The sequence below is a fragment of the Microtus oregoni genome, unplaced genomic scaffold (assembly GCF_018167655.1).
Source record: "Microtus oregoni isolate MIOR12 unplaced genomic scaffold, Mior012 000014F_ref0000157, whole genome shotgun sequence".
Taxonomy (NCBI): domain Eukaryota; kingdom Metazoa; phylum Chordata; class Mammalia; order Rodentia; family Cricetidae; genus Microtus; species Microtus oregoni.
Genome location: NW_024543073.1, coordinates 16,823,037 through 16,835,000, shown reverse-complemented (window position 1 = coordinate 16,835,000; position 11,964 = coordinate 16,823,037). Strand labels below are relative to the sequence as shown.

General features: G+C 49.5%; 1 protein-coding gene across 1 annotated transcript in view; it reads right to left on the bottom strand.

The window, feature by feature from the left end:
* Positions 1–7,780, bottom strand: part of Tmem171 (transmembrane protein 171) — an 8,820-nt gene extending 1,040 nt beyond the window's left edge. The window contains exons 1-3 of the mRNA XM_041663798.1: positions 7,189–7,780; positions 4,378–5,097; positions 1,094–1,229 (exon numbers count right to left, since the gene is read on the bottom strand). Of these exons, the coding sequence (XP_041519732.1) occupies positions 1,094–1,229; positions 4,378–5,017 (776 nt within the window). The 5' untranslated portion in view covers positions 5,018–5,097; positions 7,189–7,780. The remainder of the gene's footprint in view (positions 1–1,093; positions 1,230–4,377; positions 5,098–7,188) is intronic.
* Between the last annotated feature and the right edge of the window lie 4,184 nt (positions 7,781–11,964).

Sequence of the window (11,964 nt, the reverse complement as noted above, 5' to 3'; positions counted from 1 at the left end):
ATGCATCTCCATGATCCGTCAATAATATTCTGATGGTTGCACTACCTTTCGCCTAGAGTGACCGTGAAACTCGGAAGATAATGCAAGCCAGACCAGACCCGGAGGTACTGAAATCAATATTGCACCCTCAACAGAGACTTGTCTGAAGCCCCTAGCCGTGGTTTTAGGTTTGGGAAAGTTTATCCGTTGGAGGAAAAATTACAGCATTCATTGCTAGATGTCTTTCTCCAATTGCCTGGTCTTTCTCCATTGAAGCAACAGCTGCATTTACACCCTGATCCCTGTCCCTGTCTGGCACTGCCCGGAACTCAAGCCTGGACATCTTCTATCATGTCTTAGGTGTTCCTTATCAGTACCACCTCTCTCGGTACACCCAGCCCGGGAAGTCTCCCTCCAATGTCTGTTCTCATGCTCCCTCCATCAGCAGCAAACCCTCATCTCCCCTTAGTCTGTGTGACCTCCTTCACTGTCCCTGTCACTCACTCTGGAGGTCAGTGTCTCCCCCTTTCTTGAGGTCTGGATGTCAGTGTCCCCCGCTTTCTTGAGACCAGCCTTCCTCTTACGTTCTCAGTCTGTCTTGGGTTCTTGCTGCCTCAGGACTATCCCATAAGAATCTCCTTCCTGCTTTTGATGTGAAGTAGGGCATGGGGCATCTGTCTCTCAAATGTTCTTCGAACCTCTGAGGTCCAGGGGCAACTGAACATGGATGGAGAGGCCAAGCTAGGCCAGGTCAGGACTTCCTCCATTAGAATACTGAAATCCTTCTGAACATGACCCCTGGAGCTTTGAACCTTTCTGCCGTCTGAAGCAACCAAGTTAATAGAGCACAGGCCTCCAGTCTCCTTGAAGCTGTCAGTGTGACAGGTGTGTCCAATAGGACCAATAAAGATGCTCAGGGGTTTCCTAGCAACCCTTCATCACTCTGTCTACAAGCTACCCAAGGTTTCCTGGCTGAGTGTGAGAATCAAGGCGGGAACTCTTGACATAACATCAGACACGACACTTTAATGTCAGCAGAGCTAGACCGGCTTGAACTCAGGACGAGACCTGGACCGGCGACACAGGCCCAGGGATGAAGAAAGGGAAGTCTTACCCATAGTTAAAAAGACTGGAATAGGAAGGTGGGTTTTCATTGTGGTGCAAACCGTTAGGCCCAGGAGGTCGAGTGCCTGCCGAAGACTCAGGAAAGTAAGGCGGTGGAGGGGGCGGAAATATTATCACCGAGTCACCTGGGGAAACACATGAGAAAAAAAACAAAAACAAAATTAATGACTTCTGTCTTGCTCCAATACACACACCATGAAAGGTCAAAACCTCCCTGTGCACTCTGGGGTAGGTCTGGATAGCAACAGGCCTGTGGTGCTTCCATGTAGAGTAGAATAGGTTGTGGTTGGGAGGGAAGGGGTTGAACTCCTGTCTAACAGGCGTTTTGTTTGGGATGAAGGGAAGATTCTGGAAGCTGATGGTGATGCTAGTATTACAGTATCTTGAGTATATTTAATAACATTACATTGTATGTACTGTATATTATATAAATGCAGATACATATGTATATAACATTACATTATATATAATATATATAAATAAACTGTACATACTGTGTATTTAAAACAGTTAAAAGAGGGCTGGGAGATGGCTTAGTCAGTACAGTTCTGGACTCACAAGAAGAAGACATGAGTTCAAATCCCCACACCCATGTAAGACCCTGAGCAGAATGACATGTTCCTGTAACCCCAACTCTGGGGAGATAGAAACACAAGGATCCTTGGGGTTCATTGGCTAGCCATCCTAGCCAAATTAGCAACCATTTGGTGGCAGTTGGAATCCCCATCTCAAAAACACAAGATGCAGTGTGACTGAGGAAGATGCCCAGCATCACCAGCTCTCACCGCCACACGTGTGCACGTATGAAGGTGCGCGCGCGCACACACACACACACACACACACACACACACTCAAAGAACACAAAAGCAAATGAAAATTAAAAAGGGTTAAGCCAGGAAGTTTTTTGTTGTTCTGGTTATTTTTGGTGGGTTTTCTTTTTGTTTTGTTTGTTCTGTAAGACAAGGTCTCACTGTGTAGCCTAGAGTTTTATATGTAGACCAGGCTAGCCTCAAACTCACAGTGATCTGTCTACCTCTGCCTCTTGAGTGCTGGGATTAAACACATGTGTGACTATGCCTGGTGCTGAAATAGTAACTTTCGGGATACATATAGGTTACCACATTTTTTTTAAGTTGGCCTTTAGTTCCGAGCTTTGAGTGCTCCAGGGGCAATATGGAGTCGGCCTCATCAAGCACACCTGAGCTAACGCATCTGCGAGAGTCAATAGCATGCTCCCTCAACTTCCCAGGGATGTCTCCCGTTGCTTTCTAGTGATAATCTTAATTCATCAGAATCCAGCTGCTAGATAATGTGTGGAGTTGCTCAAATACAGCACTCTGCTCATGTGGCGATATGCCACGCTGCGCCCCACCTCCACCTGAGCTGCATGGGTGTAGTCAAATTTTACAAAGTTTGCTTTTGTGTCTCTGTTCGCTTGAGAACACCCCTGTGTTCTAAGGAAGAGGAACGAGGGACCAGAAACAAGCTCTAATTTGTCTTCCAATCCCAATCTTGTAGGTTTCCAAGGCATACCACCACGGCCGCTGCCCAGAGTGTTCTAGACAGGTAGTAACTCTGCTACCAGAGAACCGGGGAAGGACGGACTCTGATAGGCTGGCACCACCAGGTGACAGTGCCAGGAGGATGTAGGAAAGAGAATGTCGCTTCCTTGTAGGGAGGGGACTTGCCAGTGACCATAGCCCTAAGCAAACCCAGAATCCCTGGGCTCAGCTGCCACAGCTGTCGGCTGAAGCCGAACAGCACCTGTCTTGGAGAACAAAAAGGACAGGATGGGGCCACTTGTGTCCAATGTTAAAGCGCCGCCTCACACGGAACAAAACCTTCAGCCTGTGACACCTTGCGATGGCACCTTCATCTCTGTCACCAGCTAAGGACACTTATTTGCCAGAGGAAGAAACACTTCCAACTGGCAACGTCTGCCCTCCCTGCCCCCTGCCCCTGTAGCCTCAGCCCAGAAAATGAATGAAGTCCTGCTCTCCTACGAGGAAATGGTGGATGAACTCTGACCCATTTACCACTCTGACAAACTGGAAAGGTTCTCTTTGGATTCAACTGGTTTTTAGAGGATATTGGTGGTTGGGCTGCGGAGATGGCTCAGCGGTTAAGAGCATGGACTGCTCCTTCAGGGCCTCCAAATTCAGTTCTCAGCTCCAGCGTCAGGCAGCTTGCAACTGCTTGTAACTCCAGTTCCAGGGGATTAAACCCACTCCTCTGACCTCCTCAGGCACCTCCACTCACATGGATATATCCCTACACACACATACTAATAATGGTAGTGATGATAATAATAAAATAAACCTTAGCTGGGCATAGTAGCACAGGCCTTTAATCCCAGCACTAGGAAGGCAGAGGCAGGTGAATCTCTGTGAATTTGAGGCTAGCCTGGTTTACAGAGTGAGTAACAGGACAGCCAGAGCTGCAGAGTGAGACCATGTCTCAATAGCTAGATCTAAAAAAAAAAAACAAGGAGGCTTTTAGTAATTCTAGGAACTGGAATTAATGCTCATTTTAACTATATACTGTCCTGTAAAGGAAGCCCTCAGGGCAGACAAGTGACAGCCTGCTTTTCACGTGGAGATGGTAAATCTGCCTTCATGGCTCACTTTAAGCAGGACTGAATCTCAGATAAGAAGTTCTTTGGCGTGGGTCGTGTGCAGGATTAGATCCCCTGTGAGTGTTAGCTCTTATGATACTTGTGTTGTCGCTGTGAACATAGATATACACAAACAGATGAACCAGAGTGGTTAGCTTAGGATAGTACAGTCTACAAATCTGTCTGTTCTTCCACCCCTATGGGCTGCAACTCCCTTGGGGTCCAATGACCCTTTCACAAGGGTCGCCTAAGACCATCGGAAAACACAGATATTTACATTATTTTGACTCATAACTAGCAAAATTACTGTTATGAAGTAGCAAAGAAATAATTGTATGGTTGGGGCTCACCACAGCATGAGGAACTGTTGTGAAGAGTCACAGCATGGGGGGAGGGGGGCTTGAGAGCCACTGTGTTAACAGTGTTGCTGGAGATAGCAGAATTCCCACAAGATGGTAGTGTGTGTGTGTGTGTGTGTGTGTGTGTGTGTGTGTGTTTAGTGGTGGGTTACCTGTGTGCTCAGGTGTGTGCACATGTATGAGACAGAGAAAGTTGTGGAGTTGAGAAAAGAAATCTGGACCAGACCTAGGGAAGCCTGGTGAAGCCTTGAAGCCACACCCACTGTGACTTGAACCCGTGCACAAAAGACCGAGACTCACCTACAGTGATATGGACAGGCTCCATACTGTGGGCGTGTCCCCCTTCCATATCAGAGGTATCTCGGCTGGAACTCAAGTTATTTTTCTTCTTAACATGGGCCACCACAAAGAAACACAGTCCCACAAGCACAATCAACGGCCCCATGATCTGCAGAGACAGGAAGCTGCAGATCTGGGGCTCTGGTTCTCCAATGTCCGTCTCATTCATGGACTCCGGTCCCAATTCTGAGCCACATCCGGGCACCCAAATACCCAGCACACTGATGAGCATGCCACTGGTCAAGAATAAGAACCCGAAGATGAGGCACTGGGCGAACTGGCGGCTCTCCCCACAGACGAAGGATTGGTCAGGGTCCTGGTGGCCTCGCCGCTGCTCCTCCCGCAGGTGCAGGCGTGCCCGGGAGCGGGCCAGAATCACAATCCCAAGCCCCACCACGGCACACGACGGCCCAGCAATCTTTAGCACCATGCTGCAGTGTGAGAGGGGCCTATTATATTGGCATGCCTGGTAGCCGAAGATGGAGAGCAGGACTCCCACACACAACAGGACGGCACCGAGGATGAAGAGGAAGAAAATGAGCTTGCTGACATGCGTGTCCCTCTGGTCCCTATCTGGCTCAGTTGTTCCTATGGAAGACATGGCCAGAAAAGAAAAGGCTCCTTAGCTGTTCTCCGACGTGAAGGGGAAATACGTTTCCTTCTCTTCCGCAGCTTTAGGCTCTGTGAACAATAAGAAATGCAAAATTACAGCGGATACAGGTATCTACTGTGAACAATAACAAATGCAAAATCACAGCGGGTACAGGTATCTACAACCAGCTGTGATCTCTTGCTGACCATTGCAGAAATCACAGGAGGGTGACCTGTTAGGAGGCAGAACGTCATGCAATCGGTCTGCTGTAGAACAGTGATTTGGCCTATGAGTCAGGAGAACTGGCATTCAAAGACTCCAAATGTATAATTTCATGAATATATCAAAAAAGAGGAAATTCAACTACCATGCTTCTGAGATAAAGAAATCTTTTTAAAAATAAAAAGATTTTTTTAATTTTTCCTGTTCTAAATCTTACAAACTCATGTCTCTAGGCAATAATAATAATAATAATAATAATAATAATAATAATAATTAGCAGATAAGGGAAGAGCCATGGAAAGAATATCTGATATACAGCTGCCCGGTATCAAGTCAGAACTGCTCTGAGAATTGCGGTAAATTTTTGTCTAGTTACTAACTTGCCATTTCCCATTCAAGACTCCCGCGGCTTTCCAATTGTCACTTCGTGCTAAGGCTGCGTGGACACACAACCCAGTGCCAGCAGTTTCAACAGAACAGAGAGGTAGTTCAGAAGGGCAGTGGGTTTGTGGACTTTTAAGTTAGTTCTGTCAAAATGTGATTCTATGTCTCATCTATCTGATGCAAGCTCCAGGGCTGTAGAGACACCCCAACCCCACTGGCAGTTCAGCTTCTGGACCCTGGCTTGACCTGAGAGAATCGGGCACAACAGGTAAAGTCCAGTCGCACTGTGGAGGTAGACAGTGCCTTCTGGTAGGGGGACAGGCCAGGGCAGGTGGCTAAGGCTCACCCTCCGCCACAGCGCCACCCACTGCCACAGAGGCTTAGACACATTGCAAAGCACTTGCTTACAAAGCACTAAAGACTCACAAAGCTTCCTGGAAAAGCAGGAACACGGGGAAAGAACCTTTCACAGAACCACAAAAGGCCAATACTTCGAGAGTATTTTATACTCATACTAGCTGGGCGTGTAGCACACGCCTTTAATCCCAGCACTTGGGAGGCAGTAGGAGGATCTCTGAGTCTGAGGTCAGCCTGGTCTACAGAGTGAGTTCCAGGACAGCCAGAGAGCTACGTAATAGAGAGACCTTGTCTCAAAATAAAACAAAATCGTATTATATGCCAACTTAGCTAAGCTATGGTTAAACGGTGTGCTGAGTCACACAGCGTTGGTCTCTGAACAATCTTGTTTCTCTGAAGCGATCTTGTTTCGCTTGGGCAAGTGAGAGTTAGGGCCCTTACTGTACCACTCATGAACACCATCCAAAGTCAGGAAGGACATATCCAAATAGAAAAAAACTTTAAAACATCGCGCTGGGGAGATGGCTCAGTGGTTAAGGGCACTGAACTGCTCTTCCAGAGGACCAGAGTTCAATTCCCAGCAACCACATGGCCGTTCACAACCATCGGTAACTCCAGTTCCAGGGTATCCACATACGGACATACATGCAGGCAAAAATAATTTTTAAAAACTTTAAAACGTACTTTGCCATTCACATTCAAGATCACAGGAAGGAGTTCATGGCTGAGACCTTCTTGTCAAACCAAAACCATAGGTAAGAAGGTGAGTTTGGGTAAAGAAAGTAATCGGTTAAAGCCATCATGAAAAGTAATTTTTCCCAGGGAAAGTGCAATAGAACCAGAAGGAAGTGGAGGGGAAAAAAGGAAACGGATGAAGTAAGCTTTCTTCTCAAACTTGGAAAAGTCACATTCCATAAAGATGCTGTGAGGACGGAAGACTTAAAGCATCGCACTAATTTAAAACACGTCTTCCCTAGGGACATTCACATAGATGGAAAAGTACCTAAGAAACTGAACCTTTTCTACCTAAAACTTTTCTAGAGTCAACCCCACAAAGCCAAATCCGCTCATAAACACTCCTTTGATGTTTCCAAAAGTCAGTCAGTCCCAAATCAACAGCATCTCTCTGCTTCCAAAGCTCGGGAGAGCTGGCAAAACCAAGCCAGGAAAAGCAAGTGTCTGCGGGGAGTTGCAGCAGTTCCCGGGGTGCCGCTTACCTGAGCTGATCCTGGGACTCTCCGCCGCACGCCTGGCTTCCACGCACACCCTCTGCGCGTCCGGGCGCGGAAGAAGGGCCGCCTCCGTGTGCACAGGGCCGGGCGGTGCCTGGTCCGCGGGCACGGCGGCCGGGCGGGGCAGGGCAGGGCTGACCGGTGGGAGCTGGCCGTCGCCGGGTGTTGCCCTCCTGGGGCCTGGGCGCAAAGCGCCCGAGCGCAGAACTAGGGGCGGTAAGACTTGGCGGTGCACGAGAGGGACGGGGGTGGGGTGGAGAAGCAGATTGGTACGCTCCACCGAGCTGGGGGTACCAGAGTTGAGATTGTCCCCCTGGCAGCCGGGGCTACGTGGCGGGCAGCTGGGAGGGGCACCGGTTTCTTTGCAGCCTAGGTGTCGAGCTCCTGGAGCTGCGGAAGAGCTGAGAACAGGAGAGAGCAACAGAGAAAGCCTAGGACCCCAATCCGCGGCTGAGCCGGATCCCGCCGTCCGCTGCCACTGCCACTCAGAAGGCAGAGATGGCCCTTCTACTGCTCTGAGACCTTGACGTGGGAGTCACCAGAGCTAGAGCCCCGCAGAGAGCTTTCTACAACAGGGTGTGGGAACACCTGGGCCGGCTAGAAAGCGAGACAGGGGATCTAGAACTCCAGCGTTCAACCTGAGAGCCTTGCTCTTAGACTGAAGTGGATCCCCCATCAAGTGTGTCACCCTGTCCTGTCCAGGCAATATATGTATGTGCACGCAGCCATAAAACACCCTTCCTGGTGCTCCAGGGATTAAACTGTTAACTTTCCCTGACCTTGACCGCGAGTTTCTGATGGGGTTGCTAATCCCCGTGCTATTTGTAACCTGCCCCGTGACAGTTGACAAGTATCCAACTGTGCTAATTTCCACACCAGAGGTCAGGCTGCTGTGAGAAGTGAGTCAAGTGTGCTCTGGACCCAAGCACGGAGGCACCCAGAGCTCTGGGGACTTTCCCAGCCACGTTTTTTCTCACTAACTTCCTGTCTCCTTGGAAGCCTTCCATTCTTGCTAGCTTCCCTCTGATAAATTCAGCTTGGTAAGAAAAGGTGAGGAAAGGAATCACAGCAGGGGTCTAAGAGGGTTGGAGAATTATCCGGGCTTTGAGACTGGTGGAATAGGAAAAGTGAAATGGGGGTTCGTGGGGAGGCTCACAGCCATGGGAGGGGAGGGGGGCCCTTGTCTCATGGGCCAGATGTGGGCTTTCACACAGTGAGGGTGCTCTGAGCACTGAGTGTCTTAGCAAGGCAGTCTCTCACAAGAGACTAATACCAGCACTGAGCGCCCAATTGGCTCTGCAGAGTCCCTGCCTTATACCTGCAGCCCGTGGTTCCCTACTGTGTTTCTCCAATTCCCTGGGCAGGTCGGGACCATAGTGCATGGGGATCTAGCAGACCATTTGACTCGGTGAAGGAACTGAAGCCCAGAGCTGAACTGACCACCTCATCTGCCTGCACGGGGGCAAGTGCCCAGATGTGCCCAAAGTTCAAAGTTCTTCCCTGCGCTCACCTGTCACCCAGAGAACACACATGCTGTGAACTTGGAGAATGCTTTTATTACTTGGTCTTGTGATGCCAGGGAGGGCCCTGTGCAGATCAATAAAGGAACTGTCCCAAGGACATTGCAGTCATCCACGTCTTGGGTGGGGGCTCTCTTGGTCAAAGGGTCATGATAAACCAGTCATTCCCTGGAAGGGAACCAAGGCATGTCCAATTAAGGGGCAGAGAACTGCCAGTGGGCATTGCACAATCGAGGCGAGCCCTGGGCATTCTAAGAACTCAGGCAGGCCCTCACACAGGGCTAGAACCCCCCACCCCAGGCCTGCTAACAGCTCTTCCCCGAGCAAAGCCTTCCCTGCCTGCCCGTTGCCTATTCCTTCTTCCCTTCGGTCTCTGGCTGAGTCCTGTATGAGCTTGCAAAGGGCCTGTTGATTCAGCTGCCCCTCTGGTGCCACATGACTTCGGGCTTGCCACCCATGACAGCCTTGAATGTCCTGGCACCAAGGACAATCAGATTAGCTCTCCCTCGGGACAGCCACCATTTGTGTCTTTTGGAGCCTGCTCGGCTGAACCAAAGCCGTGAAAACTGATGGTCTGTCAAGTATGACTTCAAGGTGCTTGTCTCTAGATCACGCCTGGTCTTGGGAGAGGGGCTGCCTGATCCAAAGCTGGTGTTCCTCCCCAGCCGGAGACAGTGAGAAAAGGGACATCCGATGGACCTCTAATTAAAACAGCATCAAAATGAGATTTTAAAACTGAACGAAGCGAGGCACAGTAGCAAAGGCCTATAATCCTAGCCCCATTGGGAGGTTAAAGCGCAGGAGTTCAAGGATATCCTGAGCTACATAACAAGTTCCAGGTTAACCTGGTCTACACAATGAGGCTTGATCTCGGAGAACAAAACAGTACAAAACAAAACTTGGATGTGCTTCAGATCCATCCAATCCCTGAGTACAGGAGAATTAGAGCAGCAGTGAACACCGGTTATTCACCAGCAAACATTGGCTTATAGAATTCAGTGGGGAGACAAAGCTATGCAGAATAGCAGGTGGAGAAGGATTGTTCTTAATGGGGCGAGTAGTGGAGGTGTCTCACCGGCGGGCAGTGCAGTGGCACAGACTCGCTGGGAATGAGGAAGCCACGCTTTTACTGCCTTTTAACCTAGAGCCCCCAAACAAAGAAGCTGAAAACAATAGATTTACTGTCTCCCACAGTTCCTGGAGGTCACAAAGGAGGTCAGTTTCTGGGAGTGGCTTAGCTGGGTGGTTCTGGTTTGGGGGTCTCTCCCAAGGCTGCAGCCGCAGTGAAGACAGGAAAGGCAGATATGAGGAGGTGTGGCTGGGGCAGGAGCAGCATCTTCAGGGTGAATCACAACCCCGTGGCCAAGAGCCATCCCTTTAGCCGAACTGCAAGAATGTCCTTACAGTGGGGCACTTGGGTTTCCTTGTGGGAGTCACGCCAGAAAGCACCAGAGGAGGGCAATATGCAGAAATGTGCAGTAGCCTCTAAGATTCCACGCCTCTACTTCCGTCTCATTCCAGTCCTCTGGATTGAGCCACTAAATCAAGGGAAGAATTCGACTGTACAGCAAAGGATCTGAGGACAAGTTTTATAGATATCTGGGAAGAGGAGAAAAGAATCCTTTAGGCAGAGATCACAGCGGTGTAGGGGCTGAAGAAAAATGGCTTTGTACTGGCTGCTCTTCCTAAGGACCCAAAGTGGAGGTCAGTCCCCAGCACTCACATTGGGCAGCTCAGGACTACATGTAACTCCAGTCTCAGGAGGCTGGACACCCTCTTCTGGCCTCTTCAGGCACCAGCACCCTTGTGGCAGATACACGCATAGACACAGACATATAAATAAAATAAAAATAAACCTTAAAAAACAGCAGGGAGCAGAGAGATGGTTCGGCCATCAAGAGCACTTGCTGTTCTTGCAGAGGTCCGGATTCAGTTCCTAGGACCTGTAGGGCAGCTCACAACTGTCTTTCACTTGTTCCAGGGGCTCTGGTGCCCTCTTCTGGCCTCTGCCAGCCCCAGACATGCACCTGGTGCCAGCATACACGCAGGCAAAGTATCCATACCCATAAACACACAAACAAACAAGCAGCAGAACTCTGAGATGGGAGTGTTTGGAAAAGAGCAGGAACCTGGGTGGTTGAAGCAGGTGAGCAAAGGGGTGAAGACAGCGGAGACGACCACGGGGCACAAACGACACAGCCGGCTCGGGAACGCCAGAACTGAGAGGAAGGAGAAAGCCCACCGGCTTCCATGGGGCCTTGAAGAGCACGGTGAGAAGTCTCAGTGTGGGTGGGGAGACACCTGGGCTGTCTTTTGTGCTCAGTGTAGGATCTGATTTTATTTCTTGGCATGGGCTCTCGAAGGCAGATCTGGAACTTTTAGGTTACAGGCACAAATAATCCTCCCACCTTAGCCTTCAAAGAAGCTAGGGCTGCTGATTCGTTTTACTTAATATTTTATTTGATTTATTTTGTAACGCTGGATAACAATCTCAGAGCCTTATTTTCCTAGGCAAGTACTCTAAACTGAGCCATAGTTAGAGATATTTTTAAAGAATTTTTTTTAGTGTGTGTGTGTGTGTGTAGGGTTGTGTGTACATATGAGTGCAGTGCCCATAGTGACCTGAGGTGTTCCAGGTGGTTGTGAACTTCCCACCATGGGTACTGGGAGCCATGTTTCAATACTATTCCCAAGACTCCCAGATACTCCTCTGAAAATGCCTCGCTGGATCCAGCCACCCAGCTTCACAGCCAATGCTGCCAGTATTCCTGAGGTCGTTTTTATGTTTTGTTTTGCTTTGTTTTCTTATTTCTTCTCAACCCAGAAGCCTGAAACATGGGTAGGAGTTGACTGATTGTCAGGTTAGAATTTAAGGTTCATGCTGAGTACCTCACCTGAACCTTACACGATGGTGACCCTTTGCAGTCATTTGCAGGCTGGCTGGTACTGCAGATTTTGCATGGCTGAGACAAGCCCTGCCTCAGTGCCTGGCTGCCTCACCAGGAATGTGGAATGCATGCGTGCATTTCGGGAGGGAAGAGGTCACCTGGAGCCCTTGTGGCCTCACTGAGGACAACATTTCTGCACTTATTCAGGGGAGATTTCCCCCAGCCCAGCACACACAGTGGCCACAGCATGTCTGCGCCATCAGCGTGTTATCTGTCCTGTGTGTTATCTCCCTTTATAGCACTCGGGAAAGGTGCCGGGGTCCCCATAGGGCCATGTGACCTTACAGCCAGTC